Below are 27,867 nucleotides of genomic sequence, written 5' to 3' on the forward strand. Positions count from 1 at the left end.
GATATCTACTAGCGCTTCGTTTCGTGAGCGTTTCGTGAGCGATTGTGCCATTCGGCTAGCTACCCAGCGCTTCCTTATGAGATTTCCAACTGACAGCGTTAAACGTTTACCGCTCACTGACAGTGTACACGTTTAACGCTCGGTGTGGCCAACTCAAATTTTGAAATACCCCTTCCTGTTTCCATTCACACATTACGAAGTTTCACTTCTTTCGGGCGGAAGAACTCCACGCATTATTTTTTTATTACTTTTAACCTACTGTACTTGTATCCTTTATATTAAGGGTGCGAAACCCCAATATTTGGCCCAACTGTTACGGGTTTAAGGCAATTTCCAAACTACACTTTAGTGGCATATGCTCCAGGATTTACTGTCCTTTAGAGGGTTTAGATCGGTTCGCAACTGCCAGGACCATTCGAAACTGCATCTGTTATTAGAACGATATTAGGACAACTTTGTAATAATACCTACTATTTATGTAATCTGACGACCGGTCTGGCGCAGTCGGTTGTGACCCTGCCTGCTGCGCCGCGGTCCCGGGTTCGAATCCCGGTAAGGGCATTTATTAGTGTGATGAGCACAGATATTTGTTCCTGAGTCATGGATGTTTTCTATGTATATAAGTATTTATATATTATATATATCGTTGTCTGAGTACCCACAACACAAGCCTTCTTGAGCTTACCGTGGGACTCAGTCAATCTGTGTAAAAATGTCCTATAATATTTATTTATTTATATATGAAATAATGCCTTTAGTGGCATATGCTCAAATCAAGTGTGAATAGGCATCATCTGGGCAATCTCACTCCATTGTATGCCATAGAGTAAGCCCATTAATTTATAATAATAAAAAAATATATGCTCTATATATATAATAACTAGCTTGTTCCCGCGGCTTCGCCCGCGTATTAAAAGTAATCTTATTAAAACCTTGAACTGGACCCCCATTTCACCCCCTCTTCTACACCTTATAAGGAAGCTACGTGCCTGGAGTATCTGATCAGCGGTTTCGGCTGTCCGTTTATATGTCCGGACGGTATGACCCTAGTTCCTTGGAAGATGGGACGGGTGCTAGTCTGGGACGCCACATGCGTCGATATACTGGCACCTTCCCATCTTCCGGCCCCTGTTTCAAAAAGGCTACAATTGTCAGTGACATATGTCGAGCGACAATTGTCGATGACAGGTGACAAATTACAATTTTATAAAATATTTTCTATAGAATTGCTTACAAACATGACAGGCATTTTGCTACAATTGTATGTATTACAATTATGTTGTGAAACAATAATTATTATTTCTAGGCGACATATTTGTAGAATTGTCGGTGAATCTCGACAGGAGGATTAAGATGTGTCGAATTGTATGACAATTGTAGTAATTTGTGGTTGACATACGCGTTGTTCAAAATGGCTGCCCATGCGAGTAGTATAGTGACACTATTAGTGATAGTAACAGTAATTCCTACCTACTTAGGTTTTCGTACTTAGTTAGGAGTTTCTGTTACTTCGCCGTCGATATAAGTTTCAATAATGCTACGTAAATATGAAATTAAATTTGTAGCAAACTACGGATATCTCAATTTATTTTTATCATTGTGCCATCGGCAGCAATGTTAGTATCTTATTACAAGGGCATAAAGCCTACCGATGATTAGTTAAGAGTGTTGTTGTTAGTAAACGCTATTGGCCCCTTCGTAACATTATCAGTACTTAGGTATATTTTTGAGATTTCTCTGTGTTATATGTATTATTATACTAAATTGTGTTTTTAAACTTATGTATCATAAAAAATACTACATACCTAATATACCTATGTACCTAAATAGCTATCATTAATATTATTTTGTACAAATACCCTCAAATTAATTTGAGCGTTTTTAAATTAACGAGTTACCTTCGTATTTAGGTACACCGAATTCCAAATTCAAATATTTTTAGTTTAGTTAAGCATTTTAACTATTAGTTTAGAATAGTTTTAATTTGTTTTACTTGTTATTTGTATATTTTTATTGTAGTAATGGTCAATGTTTTTACTTTTTCTTCTTTTATTCACATTTATAAGAAATAAATTTTATATATCTTAATAATTAATAATTCAGACTTATTAAATAAATACTTAGTATAGTGCCAAGTTAGGTATATGTCTTAGATATTTCTATTTCTTTGCCATACACCCGTTTCAATCAAACGCTGAGCTATTCCTTTATATTTAAGTATTAACTTTCATTGCGGATGTTAATTTGTTATCAAATTTATCAAATAACACGAATTTGCGGTCGGAAATCAATTTTAAGATAGTCGTCTTTCTTATTATATCCATACTGCAATATTGTTTTTGAAACAAAATACTAACACATAACCAATGCCTATTTGATACACATAAATAATGTTACCGAAGAAAATTATATAATGGTGGGAGAGGATTTAGGTAATGAATAGTTTTAAATAAGTTTTATCGAAGTTAACAAAGGCATTTATATTTATAGTCAGCCAATAAACATAAAAATGTCCATTAAATAAATTTACTTATTGCCATTTGAGTCAACTACTATTAAAAATTTGATACATTTATCCCTACGGTTAGTCGTGACAATTATTGTATTCTACAATTGTCGCACCTGTCAGCGTGGTGAAACCAATAATTCTACATATGTAATATTTTGTGACAATTGTCGCACCTGTCACCTATATGAAATTGGGGCCAGGAACCTCAAACAGGGCTGGGGCAGCTGCGAAGGCGGCTGAAAGCAAAAAGGTGGCAAAATATCGGGGTCTCGGACCCCAATACCACTTTATGGCAGTTGGCGTCGAGACCCTAGGGCCATGGGGTCCAAGCGCCCATGTAATTTTTAAAGAGCTGAGCGCAAAGCTCATAGAAACTACTGGTGACCCTAGCTGGCAGCTTTCTCTCGCAACGCTTAAGCATTTGGATGTGTTTTTATGTGTTTTAGTTTACATTAGTTTTTAATTTAATTTTAAGTTGGTTTATTTTTCTTTTTTGAGTTAACTCATTATTTATTTGTTATTTAAGAATTAGAATAAGAATAAGTAGAATACTTATAACTAAGTTTTATTACCTTAATAAAAAAATTAAACCAGAAAAAAATATTAGAATGATATTAAAATAATATCTTTAGTAACATTAACATATGACAGCTAACTGATATGATTCCAATATCATTCTCATATCAATTTCATATTAGGTGAAGATTCAAACTGCCCAGTAAGTTTAAATCGATTAGTAACTACCTACCATAATTATTTGTTGTAATATTGAGTTATCCACACGGCTTATAAAATAATCCTATACTCGTGTACGGGATTTTAACTCCAATTATTGTTAGCTATATAATTTTATTTAGCGTAAGGCACTGGTCCCATCGCGAGCCAGTAAGCTATGAGCTATCGGCTATAAAAACGAACAAAAGATATGCACTCCCGTGCAAATAAAAGAGACACGGCGATTTTGATAGCTCACCGCTGGGCGAGTAACTATTGGGACCGTGCGCGACGACACGCCACGTGACAGGTGACCATTATGGACAATATTGTCGCCGCTTTCAAGCGAGAAGTAAGTAAACATTGTGAAAAAAATTATGAAATCTTGTGTTATTTTACTATATTAGACAATTTTGGACGATGGTGGTTACAACATTATCGCCAATAACATTAAAATTGTTGTTTTCAGTGAGAAATTAACAAACTGGTGACTAAAACGGGGTTTCGTGCCATCGCTCACGAAATCATTTTCCAACCTAAGACGATGAATAAAAACAAGAAATTGGTGCTAGCTGGGCATTTTCTAGAGATTGAAGACTTTTTTCCACCATTTGTACCTATGTGCAATAAAGTATTAATAAATCATTGGCTTTTGAAATTGTTGATCAGTTCATTGCTATGCTATGTCACTTTCATAGGCTAACTATAGGTATAGGTATTATAAATATAATTTACAGGGTACAGGGTTTATTGTAAAATAAAAACAAACTAGCTATGATAACTTTTAATTATAGTATACATTACAAAAACTTGTTTCATTTACTTGAAAATATTGGAGGTTTAGCAGATATCACATCAAATATGTAATCATCAATGCGATGAAATAAGTTCTCAGGAATTTTATTTAAAATGTGATAAGCCTTCAGTGGATGGACTGCTTCTGCTTCTATTGTTCTCGTGCTCCTTCTTCCCATTGAAACCTCGATGTTTACGCATTTTAGTCAATCCGTTTCGATTTGTAAACAGGAGCACATGCAGATGAGGAAACAAATAAAATGATTTTCGAACATAACTGGGATTGTCTACCACGTCGGTTTTTCTACCTCCAATAAAATTTGCACTATAAATTCAACGTAAATTCAATTCAATACTTGTATCAAATGATTACGCACTTTATGTAAAACTTCAGAGATTGGAAGACACTTTTCTTCTTACGGCAACTATTCACTTAAACGGTGGTTTCGTTTCCACCACGGTCTTGGAAATAGCTAGAATTTAGTCGCTACTTTTCTTGGAGTTATTACAATTCGCCATAACAAATTTTACTGGGCCCGTATTAAATTTATCTCAAAAACGACATGAAAATGTTTACTGCAATATGGATTTGACAGCGCAAGTCAGCGACTAAGATGTCAATTTTGGCCGTAGTGAGCGCTGTGATCGTTTTAGCTACCCCCTCCACCCGCTTTGCACCCTGCCAATAAACATCGCCGTGTCTCTTTTATTTACACGGGAGTGAATATCTTTTGTTCGTTTTTATAGCCGATAGCTCATAGCTTACTAGCTCGCGGTGGGACCAGTGCCTAAGGTAGGAAAATCAGTCTTGAGTTAATTAATTCTATTATAATATAGAAATCAATAAGGTATTATGTTTAATTGTACCTATTGTATTACACCACAAACTACATATATACAGACTATGCCACCCCGTACCACAAAATGCGACTGTCAAAACGAAACTATTGTTTGCAGCGGAAATGGATAGATGTCGCTCATAGTCCCATTTGGCACATATCTATATTTAATAAATTTGCAAGCCTTGTCATCCGATACATCCGTCTCAGGTTTTTCTCTTCAATAATTTGACAGGTGGAACTGACTAACTATTTATTTTTATGCAGGAACATCGAAATGCCTGACACGTAGCGAAAGCTAGATGATACCGAATTTCGGGCAAATTGTCATGGCACGTTATGGTCTCATCAGAAGTTCGTTCGCTTTTCAATCCAGAGGTCACTGGTTCAAGCCTCGGTGGAGACACACGTAAAGATATCCAGTTTTTTGGGTTTTATTATTAATTTATGGTTTTTTATTTGTTTAGATTTTTTTTGCGTAAGTTTTCACGATAATTCTTAATTATTTTGAACGTATATTCCAGAATAGGCAAAATATTACAACCTTAAGTGCGTTTTCACATTATACCCGATCCGCGATATCGGATGTAGGAAGGATTTCAAAGGCGAAAATCAAAGATGGCGACTTAAACATAATATATGCGATATCGGTCAATGAATAAAGGCAAGAAATTGGTTCTAGCTGGGAATTTTCTAGAGATTGAAGACATTATTCCACCATTTGAACTTATGTGCAATAAAGTATAAATAAATCATTGGTTTTTGAAATTGTTGATATGTCATTTTCATAGGCTAACTGTAGGTACTATTGTATATCATTCAGGGACAGGGTAGGGTTTATAGTAAAATAAAAAGAAACTAGCTATAATAACTTTTAATTATAATATACATTATAAAAACTTGTTTCATTTACTTGAAAATATTAGAGGTTTACCATATCACAACAAATATATAGTCATCAATGCGATGAAATAAGTTCTCAGGAAATTTATTTAAAATGTAATAAGCCTTTAGTGGATGGCCTGCTTCTGCTTTTCCTGTTTTCGTGCTCCTTCATCCCATTGAAACTTCGATGTTTACGCATTTTTGTCAATCCGTTTCGATGTGTACACAGGAGCAGACATGAGGGAACAACTCAAATGATTTTGGAACATACTCGTAACTGGGATTGGCTTCCACATCGGCTTTTCTACCTCCAATAAAGTTTGCATTATAAATTCACCGTAAATTCAATACTTGTATCAAATGATTATGCACTTTAAATAATCAGAGGTTAGATGACACTTTTCTTCTTACGGCAATTATCCACTTAAACGGTGGTTTCGTTTCCACCACAGTCTTGGAAATAGCTAGAATTTAGTCGCTATTTTTCTTGGTGTTATTACAATTCACTATAACAAATTTTACTAGGCCCATATTAAATTTATCTCGAAAATGTTTACTGCAATATGGATTTGACAGCGTAAGTCAGTGACAGGAATGTCAATTTTGGCCATAGTGAGCGCTGGTGAGCGCTGTCATCCTTTTAGTTACCCCCTCCAGGCCTCCACCCGCTTTGCACCCTGCACCTTGCCAATACAGTACAGACTTGTCATCCCATACATCCGTCTCACGTTTTTCTCTTCAATCATTTGACAGGTGCAACTTAATAACTTAAGTATTTACTTTTCAGCAGGAACATCGAAACGCTTGACACATTAGTGAAAGCTAGATGATGGCGAATTTCGGGCCAATTGTCAAGACACGTTATGGTCACGGTTGAAGTTGGTTTGGTTTTCAATCCAGAGATCACGGGTTCGAATCCCAGCGGCGAGACACAAAGTGAAGATAACAGTTTTTTTGTGTTTTATTTTAATTTTATGGTTTTTGATTTTTTTTGCATAAGTTTTAACGATAATTCTGAATTATCTTGAACGTACATTCCAGTAAAACCAAAATATGCTAGGTAAAATATTACAACTCTAAGTGCGTTTTCACATTATCCTATCCGCGATATCGGATGAAGGAAGAATTTTAAAGGCAAAAATCAAAGATCCTACATCTGATACCGGATCGGATAATGTGATAACGCACTAAGACGGAAGTATTACTTTCTGATTATTTCATTTTAGTAGTATAAAAATATTTTTCTCAAACATGCAATGAAATATTGTCTTTACGTTCCTTAAAATGGGCTGGGAAGTATCGCTTTTTGGGCGCAACAACTCGAGAGGACTGTAAAGGGATTTCATATTATTTTTTAGGCCTAGGCCTGCAAAGTAACTTTTTTTTATAAAATATTGTCCTTTAGAGCATTTTTTTTTTATTTCATTGTATGTTTGAGAAAAGCACTATACATGCCTCGGCGTGAAAACGGATTCCCGGCCTCGTATCCCTATCCGGCCTCGCTCGCACGCTCGCTCGGCCGTATATACCCACTTGGCCGGAAATCCTCATTTTCCCGGCCTCTGATGTAATGTACTATTACCACAAACAACTACATAATTTCAGCACGACAGAGTCAGACGGCACTATGATCAGAATGAGACTAAAGTTGTCAAAATGATAGATATTGTATATTATTGGGGAATAAAACAATAATTATATTAATAGGCCAATTTTATTCACCAAATTCTTTGAAAAGTTTTTTCATTACCATACTAAGTGTTGGTCCAGATTGATAAAACATGGAATATTGGTAGTTCGGGGTGTAAAAACATGTCAAACCTGAGATATGAGATATTAGTACTTATTTTCCCATCAAATATAATGAATAAAAATAAATCAAACACAAAGTATTAAATAAAAAAATAAAAAAAGATTCACAAAAAAGCAAGGTCTCCCGGTGAGATTCGAACCTCGTCTGCTGCTCAAGTTATCGCAGCTAAAAAGCAGTATCTTTGACCGCCACACCAAACTTCTATTTAATCAGAGTGACGAAATTAGGTAACTTATAGGTATAATATGAGTAGTAAGTCATGAAGACTTTTCACGACAAATTGAATGAATATTAAATGTTTTGTTACTTCAAAATGCAACGTTGCCAGACTGCTGACTGCAACGTCGCATAACTCTAGTTTGGTCGTAAACTGATTTAGACCTTAGTAAATTATTATTAAAAATCAATTCAGAAATAGAAGATGATGGCTATACGGCGCTTGACTGATGGATGCGTTTTGTTATATAAAAAGAGTAGGTACATATTTCTGAAAATATTTTTATCTTCTTGCTTTAAACTAAAAATCATCTTGATATTCATCAATTATCATCATTTTGATATTTTGATATTCGTATATAATTAATAACCTAGATACAAAAAGAACATAATGAATGATACTTCGATATTTTACCAGTATCGAAACGCAGTAGGTTGGCCATGACAGCCAGTGACAGTACTAGTACTGAGGGCTTACTGCTGTCACCTGGGTTAACACATTGCGGACATCTTTCTCTTTTACTCCTATCCAGGCATATAGAGTGATAGCCACATAGCGCAAACTCTGGTGTTCGTGGAAAACCTCCTAGCTAGACTTGTCATTCATTCATTGTAAAAATAGTAAAAAGATTTTGACTCTAAAGACTAATGTTTAAGTGATTTTCAGTCTTATGTTAAAGCTGAGTAAGACGTGGATGGCGGCAAAGCTTTTGTAAATACATACATTATATTGAATCACGGAATTAAGCAACACAAGGCAATTTTTTAACACGCTTTTATTAGGTCGTCGTGTATGTAACTATGTATGTAATGGAATCTGCGGAGGCTAATTTAATCATCTTCCAGGAGTCGTAGCGTAATGAAAATTGGCAGCTATATGTAGTTCCGATGACAATACAATAATATGGTACTGTTGAGCTGACCTGATGATGGAGTCGGAAGATATGAACTGGAACTACATGATGGAACATCGTATCATAGCCGTTTTTGGGTTTCTTAGAAAAGTCTTGTAATGAACTTTGACTACAATTAGGTTTCAAGGTCTGATGATGAAGCCGAAAGATATGAACTGGAACTACATGATGGAACATCGTATCATAGCTGTTTTTGGGTTTCTTAGAAAAGTCTTGTAATGAACTTTGACTACGATTAGGTTTCAAGGTCTGATGATGGAGCCGGAAGATATGAACTGGAACTACATGATGGAACATCGTATCATAGCTGTTTTTGGGCTTCTTAGGAAAGTCTTGTAATGAACTTTGACTACAATTAGGTTTCAAGGTCTGATGATGGAGCCGGAAGATATGAGCTGGAACTACATGATGGAACATCGTATCATAGCTGTTTTTGGGCTTCTTAGAAAAGTCTTGTTGTAATGAACTTTGACTACGATTAGGTTTCAAGGTCTGATGATGGAGCCGGAAGATATGAACTGGAACTACATGATGGAACATCGTATCGTAGCTGTTTTTGGGCTTCTTAGAAAAGTCTTGTAATGAACTTTGACTACGATTAGAATTCAAGGTCTGATGATGGAGCCGGAAGATATGAACTGGAACTACATGATGGAATATCGTATCATAGCTGTTTTTGGGCTTCTTAGAAAAGTCTTGTAATGAACTATGACTACGATTAGGTTTCAAGGCCTGATGATGGTGCCGGAAGATAAGAACAGAAAAAATGGTGCCGGAAGGGGGGGGGGGCTCGAGGGGGAAGCATGAAAGAAAGATCAACGTAGTATTTAAAATAAGTTGGGTTAGCGTTTTCTTGTGACCTTTCAGAGCAAACAAAGGGGGGCTCGCGGGGCGAAGCCCCCCGCATAAAAGAAAGATCAACGTTGTATTTAAAATAAGTTGGGTTAAGGTTTTCTTGTGATCCTTAAGAGCAAAGAAAAGGGGGGCTCGGGGGGCGAAGCCCCCGCATGAAAGAAAGATCAACGTAGTATTTAGAATAAGTTGGGTTAGCGTTTTCTTGTGACATTTAAGAGCAAACAAAGGGGGGCTCAGGGGGCGAAGCCCCCCGCATGAAGGAAAGATCAACGTAGTATTTAAGATAAGTTGGGTTAGCGTTTTCTTGTGACATTTAAGAGCAAACAAAGGGGGGCGGGGGCGAAGCCCCCCGCATGAAAGAAAGATCAACGTTGTATTTAAAATAAGTTGGTTTAGGGTTTTCTTGTGATCCTTAAGAGTAAAGAAAAGGGGGGCTCGCATGAAAGAAAGATCAACGTAGTATTTAAGATAAGTTGGGTTAGCGTTTTCTTGTGACCTTTAAGAGCAAACAAAGGGGGGCTCGGGGGCGAAGCCCCCCGCATAAAAGAAAGATCAACGTTGTATTTAAAATAAGTTGGGTTAGCGTTTTCTTGTGACCTTTAAGAGCAAACAAAGGGGGCTCGGGGGCGAAGCCCCCGCATGAAAGAAAGATCAACGTTGTATTTAAAATAAGTTGGGTTAGCGTTTTCTTGTGACCTTTAAGAGCAAACAAAGGGGGGCTCGGGGGGCGAAGCCCCCCGCATAAAAGAAAGATCAACGTTGTATTTAAAATAAGTTGGGTTAGCGTTTTCTTGTGAACTTCAAGAGCAAACAAAGGGGGCTCGGGGGCGAAGCCCCCGCATGAAAGAAAGATCAACGTTGTATTTAAAATAAGTTGGGTTAGCGTTTTCTTGTGACCTTTAAGAGCAAACAAAAGGGGGGCTCGGGGGCGAAGCCCCCGCATAAAAGAAAGATCAACGTTGTATTTAAAATAAGTTGGGTTACCGTTTTCTTGTGACCTTTAAGAGCAAACAAAGGGGGCTCGGGGGCGAAGCCCCCGCATAAAAGAAAGATCAACGTTGTATTTAAAATAAGTTGGGTAATGGTTTTCCTGTGACCCTTAAGAGCAAATAAAGGGGGGCTCGGCAAAAAAGAAATACTTAAATTTTGTTTGAATTAGTTGAAATGTGACAATATTTTCTAATCGAGTCAAACAAAATCCCACTAGCTGAGAGCTTCAAAATAATGTATGGCGAAAGTATGTCTCTCTAATGTCTTCAAAAAGTCCGCGATGGCACATGTCTAAGTATATTGTCTATCTTTTACGGATAACTTACTAGGTATAAACATTTTTATGATAATACCGTAATAAGAAGGTAGCCGCTAGTTATTATTAAGTAGCAATTAGCAATAAGTACACGTTAAGCCACAAATGGCATGTAAAATTCGCCTACTTGAAATAAATTTATGTATAAATGTTAAAAGTATTTCATTATTAATGACTAAAAAGTATAAAATAAATTAATAGTTTAAAAAACACTATAAAACACGCTTTTATAAATGCACGTAAAAGCCAAAAATAAATTATGGATCGTTCAAGTTGTCTCTATTTGTGAGCTGAAGTTTAAAAACTATGTGCTTTTAATTATAATATTTGATTGTAAAAGCGTGGGGCGCTGGAACAGGAAAGACTTTCTTGTAAACAAATACTAATCCGAACTTCCTGGCGAATGAAGTTGCATAAGAACATAACGTTTACATATGCCGCCTAAGGGTTACCAAAGAGAACCAAAGATATCTCGTCCACGAACAAGAACTCTGCATCCTGTCACTGTAGACACTTTCCCCTTTTGTACTTTGATTACCGGAAAAAAGCGGCGTTCTAAGTGTCGGTGACTGTCGACTCTCCTCGCTACGAGTTCGACAAACTGGTACCTACTTTGAACACTGACTTTTAATTGATTTGACTGTTTAATGTAGAACCTACTAGTCATGCTGCAACTCCAGTTAGCGCGTCAATCTGTGTAACCTCCTTCCCGTAACATAGCATAATTTGATTTATCAGCAAGTTATACAAAAAGTCTTTCCTGTTCCAGCGCCCCACGCTTTTACAATCAAATAATATTATAATTAAAAGCACATAGTTTTTAAACTTCAGCTCACAAATAGAGACAACTTGAACGATCCATAATTTATTTTTGGCTTTTACGTGCATTTATAAAAGCGTGTTTTATAGTGTTTTTTAAACTATTAATTTATTGTTATGTATTTATATTCCGCGTTTTGTTTAAGCCGTATATTGTATCGTTTTTCATAACAAAATGCGTAGATAATTTACACCTTAGTCTGTAACGTATACGCAAAGGTTCTTGAGCGAAACCAAAATCGACAATATCCACCTACACTCAAAAAAATCTTTATTTATTAATTATATTATAAAGCAACATCTGCTGACGGTTTGTAATTGTCGATATTAATATATCTAGACTAACTTTCAATGTGGTACATGCAACTGGACAACTGTCACTGTACATTTGTAATCCTTATTACAAGAGCATAACGTCTATGGTTAGTTAAGACAGAGTATTGCTGTTAGTAGGTACGATGGGTACGATGTTGAACCTTAGGTTACCTTCCATCAATACTAATACTGAAAGACAATTTTTAAACTTATTGCATTACATGTGTCTAACAAAATTTCAATGAAATGGGTTGTGTTAAGCGATAGAAAGGGTGGCGAAATATTAACTAACTTTCAATCTAGTACATGCATGGCGTTACGAGTCCTAAAATTCATTATATTCTTTTAAAGATTTATGTCTCAAAAGTGACACTTAACGCCATCTAACAGTGATCTCAAGGCAACAAGAAATTTGTAGTAACGCCATCTACATTTGCCGTGCTTGTAGGCGGTCGCATTTTTTTGTATGGGGTGGACATATCTACTAAATCCATAATCTCTGATTACACCAAGCCGAATAGGAATTGAAAATTGAAATCAATTACTTTGGAACGACAATCACGATTATATTTTTATCATTTTTCATTACATTATAAATATATACTCGTATACATAAAAATACCCTTGACAGGAACAATTTAAATATCATCACACAAAAAAAATACCTTACCGGGATTCGAACCCGTACCCTGGACCGTCGGCTTAGCAGGAGAGTCACTACCGACTACGCCAGACTGGTCGTCATTTTCATTATTAGTAAATTGCTCATCATCATCATCATATTAGCCATTTATCGCTCACTGCTGAGCATATTAGGCCTCACTTTTAGTAAACTATTTTGACTTCAATTTGACAGTACAATATATTTTGTACATTCACCCGTCTAAACTTTGACTTAGGCTGGTAAATCCATAAAAAACCCTTTAAAATCCTATAAAGCACTTCGCAAACATAATATTCCCACGCAAAGGCCAAACATGTCCGACAAACACAACTAAAACTGACTTCAAAGGAAAAATCAGAGCCGGTTAAAACCAGATTCATTCCTAATACTAGGCGAGCTTTGGGCTATTAAATATTGAAGCAACCGGCGTATCATCGCAGTCTAAGGACGATTCAGTGGTTAATGTCTGGCGCGATCGGTATTAGGCTCTCTCGCTCATACTGACGTGAACGGCATCCTCCGGTTCCGTACTCGCTGAACCTCGCTGCGTGCGAGCGCTACTCAAGGACAAAACCGCGCGGCACAAAATTTGTTAGAAGAATTATTACTGGTTTTATACTGTGGTAGTATCATATTTCCAATTTTATCGCTTATCTATGTGGATAAAGTATCCGTCACGCTTTGGCAAGTATGTCAGTGTGAGAGTGGAGTGTCAGATGTCTTATCCATGTAGATAAGTGATAGAATTGAAAGCATATTACGCCGGCAGGTTAGTACTTAAAATTGACTAACTCAATTCTATAACAACTCCTTTACATTTCAAGCTGTGCGGCTTTGGAATTCCCTACCCCTAAATATTAGACGCGCTCAATCTCCTACTTCTTTTAAGATACTTCTCAAGCTTCACTTTTTATCTGATCATTGATCAATGATACCTTGATAGACTTATGTCCCCTATAGCTGGCATGTAATTTGTTATATATATGTATTTGTATGTTTATGTATTGTATTTTATTTTTATGTGTGTAGTATATTGTTTTGCGTAGTATAGTTTGTGCTAGATTTCCTCTAAGTCTACATTTAGTACACCTACTTACAAGGTTAAATTTATTATTCTCCACTACCTAGGTTGTCTGGAAGAGATCGCTCTTTAGCGATAAGACCGCCTCTTGTTTTACCTCTTAAGTTGTTGTTTATACTTGCTATGTTGTTTCGTGTATTCAGGTGTGCAATAAAGAGTATTTGTATTGTATTGTATTGTATTGACAAATAAAAAATGAACAGGACTAACGATGATTGTCGATAGATCTTTCAAAGATTTGAATTTCCAATCACGACGAACGAAAACTTATTAATTCATTTATTTATTAAAATAATAATTATTACTAACAATTTAACCTTAAAACCTCGAAAAATTGTCAGAGTAGGCGAAGTTTTCCTTCACCGAAAAGCGGATGAAAACATCAAATAAATAAATACTGGGAGACACCTTACACAGATCAACCTAGCCCCAAACTAAGCAAAGCTTATACTACGGGTGCTAGGTGACGATATACTTACTTACTTATATAGATAAATACATACTTATATACATAGAAAATATCTATGACTCAGGAACAAATATCTATCTATGCTTATCATACAAATAAATGCCCTTACCGGGATTCGAACCCAGCAAAGGCAAAAGATATTTTTACACAACCTTCAAAAACCTTATTTGTTCGAACCAGGATTTGAAATTGAAAATTTTCGAACGAATGATGAACTTGCTACCTTCGGATTGAGATTTCGCGCTATTCCTACTAGGCCGGAGGCACAGTATAATAAAGAGTACTATCGTACAGTATGGCCACTCCCGCTCCCCGCTAAAAATGCCGCCCTCTCGGTTACCTCACAGTTACCGCCTGTCAAAAACGCAAACAGTCGACCTGTCATATTTCACTCATAATACAAGCATAGTACGCGTTCACCTACACGAGCTTAGACTGTGGCTAGGAACGCGCCTCTTTCATATATTTGATCGCCAGTGTCCGAGGTGTGCCTGAGGCTGTCACTCGTACATTGACAGATCACTTTACACTGGTGCTAAAAATCTCTAGTCACTCATATCCACATAATACGAGCGGTAGGTACTCGCGTGAAATACGTTTAACTCGGACGGGTTAACTTTTACAGGCCGTAGGGAGTTATGAGTCATTTAGTTTTGCTTTTATGCAAAACTACGGAAATTCATGGACACAGATCACTTGCGAGATCGATGGCGTGAAATATTGGGTCGTATAATACTTATCAAAAACTTTATTTATAAAAACTAGTAATAACAGAATAAACAAGTAATAAAAAATTAAAGACAAAACAAATAATTCACATCTTCGCAATCGCAAGTTTAGCTGGAGTTGGGAATGGCTGCTTCGTCATCAAAACCCAACAGTTTCGCTGCAGGTTTAAATTTGTGATGTATGTGTTTAAATTTGGATCGTATTATATGGTATAATCACAGAATATATAATAGTACAAGTACAGAAGGCTCACTCCTTTGATGTTCACAAAATGCCGCCATTCTAAATTCGACATTGAATTATATTGCGCCACGCGAAGGTCGTCTCCACTGAATGGGCCACCGGCATGTACTTGTAGCTCGGCGATAGGATCGCGGAGTGAGCCGCCCCTGGTATAATACAATCATATCGTACGCTGATCGCCTGGATTGATGGCAAAACTAAGCAAAGCTGGTAATCCATATCCATCCATACTATCCATCCATACTAATATTATAAATGCGAAAGTAACTCTGTCTGTCTGTCTGTCTGTCTGTCTGTCTGTCTGTTACGCTTTCCCGCTTAAACCACGCAACCGATTTTGATGAAATTTGGAACAGACAATCTTTAGATCCTGAGACAGAACATAGGCTACTTTTTATTTCGAAAAAAAGGGATGAAGGGGTTGAAAAAGAGGTTGAAAGTTTGATGTATGGGATTTCTTAATTATAAAATATAAAACCATGAAACTTTATATTTTAGCACTTGATAAGAAATCATTAAACATATATTTAAAGTCACATACAGGTCGAACGCGATTAATTAACATTATTTTTACCTTTAAAATAAACATGGTGTGAAATAAACATTAACTAAAAGCGGGTAGATTACATTTATTTGTCTACCCCGAACATTTATATAAATTAGTATCGGGTAGTTTTGTGTTGTTTACATCTCCGGTGACATTTTGCTGGGACGTCAGTCTTCCGCGACCACGGCCAGTGCAACCTGGCCTAAACGTTGGGAAAAAAGGTAAAAATAATGTTAATTAATCGCGTTCGACCTGTATGTGACTTTAAATATGTGTACAAAGCGCGAGAACTTAAAGTGTTATATCATTAAACATCTTGATAAGGGATAGGGATAGGGATAGGGATAGGGATAGCGATAGGGATAGCGATAGGGATAGCGATAGGGATAGCGATAGGGATAGCGATAGGGATAGCGATAGCGATAGCGTTAGCGATAGCGATAGCGATAGCGATAGCGATAGCGATAGCGATAGCGATACGGATACGGATACGGATACGGATACGGATACGGATAATATGGGTATCATTAGAGGGATACGGATAATCGGTCGGCGGTCTCTTACAATCAATGTGCTCTAAGACGATCGTTGTTTGCTTGCTTGAAGATTACGTTTGCGATAAGTATAAGCAAAATGTAAAAAATTGTAAGGGATAATAGAAAAAAGTACTTTTTACCCACCGATCATAGTGTCGAAATACGGGCTATGTGGGATGTTTATAAAGGTTTCCCCAGCGTATATAGAATTACCTACGCTGTGGTCTATCTGTAATATTTCTACAATCATTGCAAGCAAAAGTATTATGTGCAATCGAAATAATCGCAGATAAATATACCTACAGAGAAACCTAAGGATCCAAATGAAAATCTTAATGAATACTTTTATTACGCGGGCGAAGCCGCGGGTAAAAGCTAGTTGTTAATAAATTGATTTAAAACATGTATAACTGAATTAAATATCACAAATCTGGTACCTCAAATCGGATAGGATAACACTAAAATGATTTCAAAGGCTTATTTGTAAACTGGTGTCGAATCTGCCCGTTTTTCAATAGAATCATGTGCTACACTTTACAGTGCTTGCTGTTTATGATACAAGATTCTTGAATACGGAGTCCATTGGAGGTGGTGAATGGGTCTAAAAATATCATAACTTTGCCTCCGTTAATGACGTACAGAAATATAATAATTATACGCTCATATTCTAAATTCAAAATGCATAGTTTTCACTGCATTTGCAATTTTTATGAGTAAAAGCACCATAACATAATAAACAAATAGTAATTATTTGTATTATATTATAATAACGTTAAAATAAAATCTTTATTTACATGAACATAATTATATAAGAAACTAAGACTTAAGTTTACTCTAAAGGTAGCTAATGTCTAAAATAGGCCCTTGAGGCATTGTAATAAGGATGGGGATTGTATGCAGTTTTTGCACATTGTAATTTCTACTCAGTCACCCGTTGACCAAGAATGCTGTAAACTGTAAATTGTAAATTAATTATACGCGATATAGTCCGTTTCCATAGTTTTATTTCAAAAACATTTTTGTTAGAAAGTGTATAAAAATGAAACAATAAATGTAATTTTATTATTGTTAAGTAAATTAAGGGCATGATTAAGTCAAATAACTATGTAAGATTACGTTACTGTAAAAAAAGCCCACTTAATTAATGAATCTACGGTTGTACTCACGTTATTATATCGCTATTGTTGCGACATGTTTCGGGCCAATTCGGAGGCCCCTCTTCAGGATTCACGCGACGGCTAAACTCCGTGAACTGGCCGCGCCGCCCGCCGCTCCGCCCGCTGCGCGCGCGCTGATAGGACGGGGGCGGGGGGCGCATAGCAGTCCGCAGCTATAGTTGTTGTCATGTAGAGTTCTGGTATCGTGGCTGTGTCGACCAACGAAGGTAAGCACACTGCACTCACTGTGTCCACGCGATTGTCACGCCGTGTCTTGCGAGGGCGACGGTCGCACGACCAACCGTACCAATAACCTTGCTGTATTGAAACGTATAAAATGGGACGCGCCGGTATCGTATCGTATTAATTATGTGAATATGTCTCACGAAAGTTTAACGTGTATAAAAGCCCACTTGTTGGTGATACACTGTATTGTATATTAGATTTTCTACGACCATACCTATACACCTATACATTTTTTTCACCTGAATCTTCGATAACTCATGGTGTAGTTCCGATTAATGGCCAGTAAATTTTAGGGAGGATTACAGATTATAAATTATTATGAAGGTTTACTGCAAAACTATAAGTTTTGGGGACTTTGGGGGTAAGTGCTTTTGGCCCACAATGTAAATAATTTATTGACATAAGGCTGAGTTAATGATAAAACTTCAGATTTCGACTTTGCTTAAATATTTTAGTCAAAATATTGAACTCCATTATCAACCATTAGGTACTTTAGTTTTGTAGGTCATTTGGTTATTTGTTTGAAAAAAGAAAAGATAACTATTTTTATATTATAAATACTAGCTTTTGCCCGCGGCATCACTCGCGTTAAATTCGAAAATTTCGGAATGCTCCATACAAACTTCTACCCCCCATTTTAGGGAAGTGGGGGGTTTGAAAGAGACAAAAAGTAGCCTATGTCGCTCTCCATCCCCTCAACTATCTCTACTTACTAAAATCACGTTAATTCGTTCCTCCGTTTTGCCGTGAAAGACTGACAAAAAAACAGACACACACACTTTCCCATTTATAATATCAGTATGGATTAGTATGGATAAAACGTGTGCGAAATGTCATTTGATATTTTGCCAGTCGCTTTTCGGTGAAGGAAAACATCGTGAGGAAACCGGACTAATTCCAATAAAGCCCAGTTACCATTTGGGTTGGAAGGTCAGATGGCAGTTGCTTTCGTAAAACTAGTGCCTACGACAAATCTTGGGATTAGTTGTCACAGGGGACCCCATGAGGCAAACGCGGATAACGCAAGGAGGATGATGATAAAAACAAGAAGTTTTTTTTGAGAGATTTTAAAAGTCTATTGTTTTATTTTTTTTGGCTTTAATGACGCAAACGGGTGGCCAACGTATTTCAATATGTAAAAGGGTTGCGAAATGGATTAAAAAACACTGAAGTAGACTTCTTTAAATTCTTACTATTTCAAATCATGACTGAGGGAGGGAAAATCAGGTTGTCTAGTTTTCACTGACATGTTCGATTCGGACGCAGGTAAATTGATATTCAGATAGATATTTAATTCAATTTAATTTATTGATTATTTAAGGCAATAAATGGCCCGTAATGGTTAGTACTTATATATTATTTAAGACTTAAAAGCTGTAGTATAACATACAATAAAAAGTAGACACCACAACAATACAGCAATAGGTACAGATGTAGTTAAGTGCGAAAAGGGTTTCCTTCGGAAACGTTCGTATTTGTCATGCTAGTTCAGTCAATGTCAGTACATCTTGTACTAACACTGACTGAAGTAGCATGACACGTTCGCACGTTTCCGTAACAATTCGAAGGCAAATCTTTTCGCACTACCACAGAATATATAATAGTACAAGTACAGAAGGCTCACTCCTTTGATGTTCACAAAATGCCGCCATTCTAAATTCGTACCTACAATAACAAACGGACCGCACGCGAGCCAGTCGACATTGAATTCTATTGCGCCACGCGAAGGTCGTCTCCACTGAATGGGCCGCGAACTCGCGGCCACCGGCATGTACTTGTAGCTCGGCTATAGGATCGCGGAGTGAGCCGCCCCTGGCACTACATCTGTACAGGACATTACAGTAATAAAAACACTCACCTAGCGGCGGCCATGACACACTCAAAATGCCGCTCTATAGGTGAGTCATATCGGCTGGGTACAGTAGCCAGGATGGGGATGGTACAGGGCCGCACACTCTACAAAGCAACGAGGCAGAGGATTTGAATCATGTGATTTGAATAGTTATCACCCAATCATGTTTTTTTAAATTATGAATGGGCTTACTCTTGACCACAGACTACCCAAAGGCAAAGACGTGGCCTACGATGGAGTGAGCTCGCCCAGAAGATGCCTGTTCACCCCTGATTTGAAAGTTGCCGGGTTATATGAGCTCGGAAATATGGCAATAGTCATAATTTTCTTGCACAGTTCTTGGCGCACAAGACGTCCAGACGATGTAATTTTGATGCCAAAATACTTCAATTAATCTCCTTCTTTAATAAAAATATAGCCCCATGTTTTTGTTCGCACACACCTGCAGTCATTATTACTCATTATTCATACTTATTAAAGCTTATTCCGTTCTCCTTTACGACACGCCGTAAAAACCTTTATTATTTCACAGTCCGGTAATAAATTAATTAAATGCCCATTATGCCAATACAGCTTTAAAATTTCCAATTTTCACGGTAAATAAGGGTAAACAAGACCGGTTAGTACCGGTGAAAACCGAATTCGGATAAAGTGATTGGGTTGAACTGATTTTCAAATTTGTTATTTTTTCTCGAGAGTGAAGTATATTCGTATCAGATGGTAGAAGTACCATGTATGTTACTGATGTTTTAGTATACTTTAGTCGATCGGATAACGTAAACGCATAAAATTAGGGTTGCAAATAGAAAAAAAAACTTTTTTTCTTCAGAATTATTAAAAAAACATGAAAAAAATCCGGGCATCATTGTTTTTTTTTCTAAATATGTTTTTTTTTGTCAGATGAATAAACAATCCGACAATAATGGTTTTTCGTGATTTGTGACGTTTCAATAACAATAACGTACATTTTAATTCGATAAACATACAGTATACAAACGTTTATTGGGGAATCCCCGATGCGGCGTGGAGCGTAATAGAGAGGCGGTGGTGTTGACAAAAGTAAATAGCGATAACTACTAATTACAGAGTTCGTAAATGTTAGTTTTATAAAACCAGAAATTAAAGTCGTTTAATATTTAACATAAAGACCAAAAAACCGTATAGACGTAATAACTGCTTTGCAAATTTTGAGATTTCGTACTTCAAAAAAAAAACATACTACAGAAAAAGAAACTGTTTTTTTTTCACGGTTTTTTTTTTCAAGCCAGAAAAAAAACCGTTTTTTTTTGCAATCTCTATCGCTCTTCCGTTTCTTCCGCGTTTCGAATCTAGTGACAACGATTGTCATTTCGGCTACTGTTTTTATACATTATACTTACAATTTTTTCAATCAAAAAAATCCGTATGAAGACCCCTAGTATAGAGGATGTTGCGTATAGGTACAATTTACCTCTATTTTGAATGCACCATAAAAATGATTAAGTTCAAATAGACTAATTATTCATGTGAATTATTCATACCTAACCCTAAGCTAGATCTTTTAAGAAGTATCACGTGTAAACTTATGTGTGTCAATTCATTACATTTTGCGTACACCAATCAAAGCGGGCGATTAGAACAAACATCAAATCGTTAAACGGTTTTAAAAACCGGAATTGCCCTTGGGCATTTCATATTAACGTCACCCACAAAACTGTACGATATGGACGATATTCAGTTTTATTGTTATTCTGGTCTTAAAATAATATGGAGAGTAATGGTTACCACCAAATAAGTATAGGCCATGCCATTTGCAGTATGTGGACGAACGATTTCATTTTCCTGTTGGTGAAATAGTGTAATGGAAGCGAGGTCAAGCAAGATAATTACGACTACTAAAATATAAAGTACAAGTTTGACTGCCTAAAACTACTATCTACGGCAATTTTACTGACAATTGATTGCCTTCACACTGTAGATTATTTATCTAAGTTTTATTTTTTCTGACTCTCATCCAAAAATATAGATTCCGTATAGTTTAAAATGCGATTTTTATATGAGATGGCAGAAATACGGAAGTAATTTGTTCCGTCTATTGTCCTTTGAGTCGTCGGCAACCCGAACCTTCCTTGGAACTTGTAACTCCCTTTTGTGTACAAGTTTCTAATGGGTCGGCAACGCGCATGTGACACTGCTTGAGTTGCTGGCGTCCAGCTTACGGTGACCGCTTTCCATCTGGCGGGCCGTATACCAGTTTGCCACCGACATGGTATAAAAAAAATAAAAATTAAAGATAATAAATAATAATAAACATTTTTGTCCACAGGCGAACCACCAATAAGATCCCGTTACGCGCGACTAGTTGTGCTGGTGCCTCCTGAACCACCGAAGATACTACAAGGCTCTACATTACTGGCAGTTGAAGATAGAGAAGTGAATCTAGAATGTGTTTCTACTGGAGGAAAACCTCCTGCTGAGGTATGTAGTCCTAGTAATTTACGCTCATAAAATAAAAAAATAAATACATATCGAGGGACACCAGATCAACCTAGCCCCAAACTAATAAGCAAAGCTTGTACTATGGGTGCTAGGCAACGATATACATACTTATATAGATAAATACATACTTATATACATAGAAAACAACCATGACTCAGGAACAAATATCTGTGCTCATCACACAAATAAATGCCCTTACCGGGATTCGAACCCGTGGTTTAGAGGAGCACTAAGAAAGGATTTTTCAAAATTAACCTCGGGGGTGAAAGGGGGGTCCAAAGTTTATGGGAAAAAAGATTATTAGAAACTTCACAGGGGTATTTCTGTATACGCGGGCGAAGCCACGGGCAATAGCTAGTTTATAATATTAGTATATGATAATATTACTATATTTTCTACTTTCGTAGATAACGTGGGTGGACCACGATGGAGGCGTGATGACACAAGGTGTCACGTATACTACTGAGCAGATGGCAGATGGAAGCAGGCATGTTGCCAGGTTAGTCATACTAATTATTATTTAGATAAAGATAATACATTTATTCATGACGCTCACAAACACGTGCGTACATGTACACACAAGAATAGAACAAAAAACATAGAACAGAACAATAAGTGCGCATCACGAAATGGACCCAACTCAGCATCTTTGACATTATTTACCTCCTATAGTTATATTTACTGGGGAAGTTTGAAAGTTGCGCCTGTAACGGAAAAGATGAAGAGTTGCAGGTTGGCGTGGTACGGTCATGTAATGAAGAGGGATGAGTGTCATATAGGCAAAATAATGTTGGAGATGAAGGTTGGATGGAGAGGGAGGGGTAAACCCAAACGACGATGAATGGATTGTGTGAAAGAGGATATGAGAAAGAAAGATGTGAGTGTTGAGATGACGAAAGATAGGGGAGAATGGAAGAGGAGGACATGTTGCACCGACTCCACATAACATGGGATAAGGGTAGGAGGAAGAAGAGGAAGACTTATATTTACTACACATCGGCCTAATGAATGTTTTTACCCCAGGTCGGTGCTTCGACTACGGCCGAGGAGGTTTCACCACAACCAGACTTTCACGTGCCAAGCTCAGAACACAGCTGACAGAGCATACAGAGCTGCTTCTATTAGACTACAGGTTAGTAAATTCTGTATTTATAATTTTAAAAAGTTACTGTGAGGTAACCGAGAGCGGCGGTACTGTCAGCGAGAAGCGGGAGTGACTTACTGTACGATAGTACTCTTTATTATACTGTGCACAGATGTCATATAAACCATAGATCAAGCAAACGTATCTACTTAGCGTGTCAAATGAACTCAGTGAAATCCACTGAGTTGTCCGTCTTTAATCGCAGGTTGCAGCTTTCGGGCGTCAATTTTTGTAAGTTGAAGTCAACAAAAACATTAAAAATGCCTCGTTACATGATATTTAATTGCAACAACATAAAACTTATCAATACTCAAGGGCCTGAGACATATTTAAAATCACAGGCAAGTAACAACTTCAGTACAAAATCTGACACGCTCGGCCGCCATACAAATAAATGAACTCATTTCTTCTATCTAAATCTAATTTTGTGATACTGTGGCTTTACTAACTTAGAAGCCTGTAAAATATAAATATTCACATACACAAATGCTATTCAAATATTCATAAGATTCAACTTCTCAGAACGACCAAAGTAAATGACTGCGAAAGAATAAGCTTACTTAAAAATAAAACATTATCATACTAACAAAACATAATTAAAGCGAGGCTAATTTTTCGCAGCGATAAAGCCATTTTTAACGGAAGAAGTCATTTAGCCAGCGGGATATGGCGCGAATTTCAGTTTGCCCCACTCGGGTTTTATACAAAAATTATGCAAGCGATTCTAATGTTGGGAAAAATCGAGTCTTCAACAACAGACTTATACCGACCGGGATATAGACCGTGATTGTCTTTTTAATTTTTGCTGAGCTCCTGATATTTCGACGCAATCACAAGCAATCACAAGCATCATGATCACGGAAATTCATCCGGTCGAATTAAAATAACCGTAAATCATTTGAAACTCAAAATAACATAATGCGATGAGTTTTCGAAAAAAGTGTTGCATGATTGAAAATACCAAAACCTTGGTAATTTACTAGTAGAAAATTCTGCAAAATTCGACATATGCACTTAATAAATATTATTAAGTAGTATATTAACCTATTCGATATTGATAATTACATTTATGAACCTCCAGGTCTTTTTTAGAGAAAGTCTGCATGCGTATATTTATATGCACCCTTGTCATAATTATGTATGAATGACTGTATGTGTTCTAAAAAAAATATTTTTTTATTTTTTTATTTCTTGCTTTTGTGGGTTTACAATAGATCTTACAACTAGACATCAGTGCTTTTACCACAAACCCTGTTAGGGCGCTGCATTATTATATACTTATAAACTAAAATATACAATATTTACAACATACCTATATACGTAACATACGTATATACGTTGTTTGAGCACGTTAACGTGTCATACTCGTACGGAGACGTGTATCTGGGCTTCACATTTGCCCTCTCAATCAATCAATTGTAAGTGTTTATTGAAAGTTAATACGATAAAAAAAAAAGTAAAAAGCATTTAATTGTCCAACATAGGTAATATATAGGTACATAAGTACCGGTCTCATGATACATTTTTACCACTAGTTTTTTTTTTACCACTAGTGTTTAGGCAAGCGCTGGCGGCCTAGAGGTAAGAGGCGTGCGACTTTCAATCCGGAGGTCGCGGGTTCGAACCCCGGCTCGTACCAATGAGTTTTTCGGAACTTATGTGCGAAATGTCATTTGATATTTGCCAGTCGCTTTTCGGTGAAGGAAAACATCGTGAGGAAACCGGACTAATTCCAATAAGGCCTAGTTACCCTTTGGGTTGGAAGGTCAGATGGCAGTCGCTTTCGTAAAACTAGTGCCTATGCCAAATCTTGGGATTAGTTGTCACAGCGGACACCAGGCTCCCATGAGCCACGGCAAATGCCGGGATAACGCAAGGAGAATGATGAATACGATTACTTGTAGTCATGATTAAGTAAAGTAAGTAGCTTAAGTATGAACTCGCAAAAACACGTGTGATAATGAGTAAAAAGGCCAGATACGCTTAAACCCGTATGGCATATTTACCCGTATTGACCTTAAAAAACCATAACCCAAAATACAAAGGTGACTAGAGTCTAAAAAGTCTCGAGGTTTCAAAGACTCGATCGTTCCCAACACTAGCGGGATACGAAAACGAGAAGTTCGGTCATAAAATCTAAAATAAACGTTGGGTTAATCCCCTTATCAAATTATCTCATTTTCTAGGGCCGTTATGGAAAGAAAGCGCCCGTGACGGTGTAAGGGGGCCAGGTTATTAGTCGGCTTTAAAGATTCCTAGAACTTATGGAAGCGCCCAAACTCGTTCAATATTGACGTAGGTAACAGTATCTTTAAGACGCTACAGGAGTGAAAATGCTAAAATGGAAAGGAGCCCCCTTTTCAATTTGGGAATTCTAGTTTAATATACTAATGTTACTAACTAGATTTTTCGAAGAAAAAATGTCCATTAAGAACAACTCAGTTAAAAGATATTGCGAAAAAATCTTTAAAATCAAGGTTCCGCTCTCGACTGTTTACTCCTTCAAAACTTAATCAATCGGAACGAAATTTGAGAATCTGAATAAAAATGAAAAAATCTGTGTCAGACCGTTTAGTTTTTTTTGGCAAATTGTTGCCAATCTTGTGTATCACACCTTTTTTGGGCCATAATGAAAAAGGCCGTTATTGGAAAATTTTGATTGGCTCTAAGCGTCTTTAAAAATAAAAATATCAAAAAAATCAAATCGGTCCGACACAGATAAAATTAATCATAATCTGTGTTGACAAAATCATTAATTGCTCTATCTTCAAAAAGCAGGGAGGAAATAGTCGAGAGCGTTTGTATGGAGAATCATTGACCCCTCCTGTATCGTCTTAAGTGTCGGGATATATTGTGTGGATATGCGTACTTAGCTTTAAAATTCCAAAAGTTATGGGAATACCCAAAAACGGTCAATATGGACGTAATTACAGAGCATAATTAATAATTACTTGTACCTGACCAACGTCACTCGCTCGCCGCGCGTTAAGTACCTACCCGCTAGCTGTTGCCTCGAGGTAACGAGTAGCCGAGGGACGCCCACCTGTGTAGTCGCGTGGCACGTACCTACTATTCTTAGGAGTTTTACGTAGTAACTTATTAGTATTTAGTTAAATAAAGCGTAGGTATTTGTCGTTTTGCGGACAAGTGAAGGATCGGTTACGTTAGTAACTTATTAATAATCTGTGCTTGTACTATTATTATTATACATACATACATACAATCACGCCTGTATCCCATAAATGGGTAGGCAAAACACATGAAACTACTAAAGCTTCAGTGCGACTCCTGACAAATAAGGGGTTGAAAGAAAACGAAACTGTGACATTGCAGTGACAGGTTGCCAGCCTCTCGCCTATACGCCACAATTTAACCCATATCCCATAGTCGCCTTCTACGACACCCACGGGAAGAAAGGGGCTGGTTAAATTCTTAACCCGTCACCACACAGGCTATATATTATTACTATCTGTGATAATGATGGTACGAGCAAAGAGTCACCGTTCTAAGTCATTCATGCGTTCATTCATTCATTCATTCATTCATTCATTCATTCATTCATTCATTCATTCATTCATTCATTCATTCATTCATTCATTAGCTCATTAGTGTGGTTGAGTGCGTGCGCGATGACACGACTCACTGGTCGTTCACATGTACTATCAGCTGCAAAAGTGCACGGAGAAATTATGAATGAATTCATTGATAAATTCGCCATGCAGTTTTCAACTGATAGTACATAGACATAGACATTATGAGAATTATAACGTAGAAAATACGTAACAAGCTTCAATAATCATTACTTTTTATCACATGATTAAAGTTATCTCAAATACAGCTCTTTATCTATAATTTACTATAACATGTTTGTATCGGATCTTAATCTATGTTAACTACACACAAAAAGAACTAAAAATGGTGGGAATCTGGTCCGAACGGACTATCTTAGAATTTCCGTATCGTAGCTGACATCAGAATAGAATTTGGAGAATTTTGTATGTTAAACTAATAAAAAGTTTTATGTAAAGGGACCGAACGATTTTAGATGACATTTATGTATAAGTAATATTTTAAATTTCAAGTACCTTATAAGTGCAATCGCCTGAGCGGCTGGGGCGCGCGAAAATTTCTAATAAATAGCTATAAATACCTTAGTAACAAATTTTAACACAAAAATACGTTTCTTTCACTTCCATTTTAATGAAAATCATATATCTACTAAAACATATGAAACTGAACTCCCACACAATGGAAAATTCACCGTGATCTGCTGATATACAGAATTTCTGCAACTTCGGCGTCACAGAATTAAACCTTTTTATACTTCTCTTATTTTCACTTTCCCCCCAGTGTCCATTTAACTCTGACCTCCCCTGCCGTGATATCAACTGATTCAACCTTTAGATCAGGGGTAGTTTGATACAGATAGGGGGATCTAGGTAAAGTTGGGACCCCGAATCGCCAAGTTTCAACAGATGAGGAAAATTGTGGGTAGTTTTTTGGTTTTGCCTCGTTTTCTTCCATTTATTGGGGCTTAAGGCTTTTAAGGATAAGTTATGGGCGCGTGTGAATTAAATGTGCAATTATTGTGCGTGAATTGTTTCTGAGAAATAGTACGATTTTAGGTAGTAAAAGCCCAGAAAAAAGGCACAAGGCACAGTAAAAGGTTATTTTATTAGCTTGGTAACAGCATTTTATGGCTAAAGGTATTTATTTGATTTCATTGTAACAGACGAAATAA

At 36.9% G+C, this 27,867-nt stretch overlaps 1 protein-coding gene across 1 annotated transcript in view; it reads left to right on the forward strand.

The window, feature by feature from the left end:
* LOC125237067 (irregular chiasm C-roughest protein-like) overlaps positions 1-27,867 on the forward strand; it is a 245,446-nt gene that overhangs the window by 150,724 nt on the left and 66,855 nt on the right. Inside the window, exons 5-7 of the mRNA XM_048144010.1 lie at positions 21,810-21,961; positions 22,390-22,481; positions 23,006-23,114. Of these exons, the coding sequence (XP_047999967.1) occupies positions 21,810-21,961; positions 22,390-22,481; positions 23,006-23,114 (353 nt within the window). The remainder of the gene's footprint in view (positions 1-21,809; positions 21,962-22,389; positions 22,482-23,005; positions 23,115-27,867) is intronic.

Source organism: Leguminivora glycinivorella, chromosome 20, assembly GCF_023078275.1.
Source record: "Leguminivora glycinivorella isolate SPB_JAAS2020 chromosome 20, LegGlyc_1.1, whole genome shotgun sequence".
In the NCBI taxonomy this organism is placed as follows: Eukaryota; Metazoa; Arthropoda; class Insecta; order Lepidoptera; family Tortricidae; genus Leguminivora; species Leguminivora glycinivorella.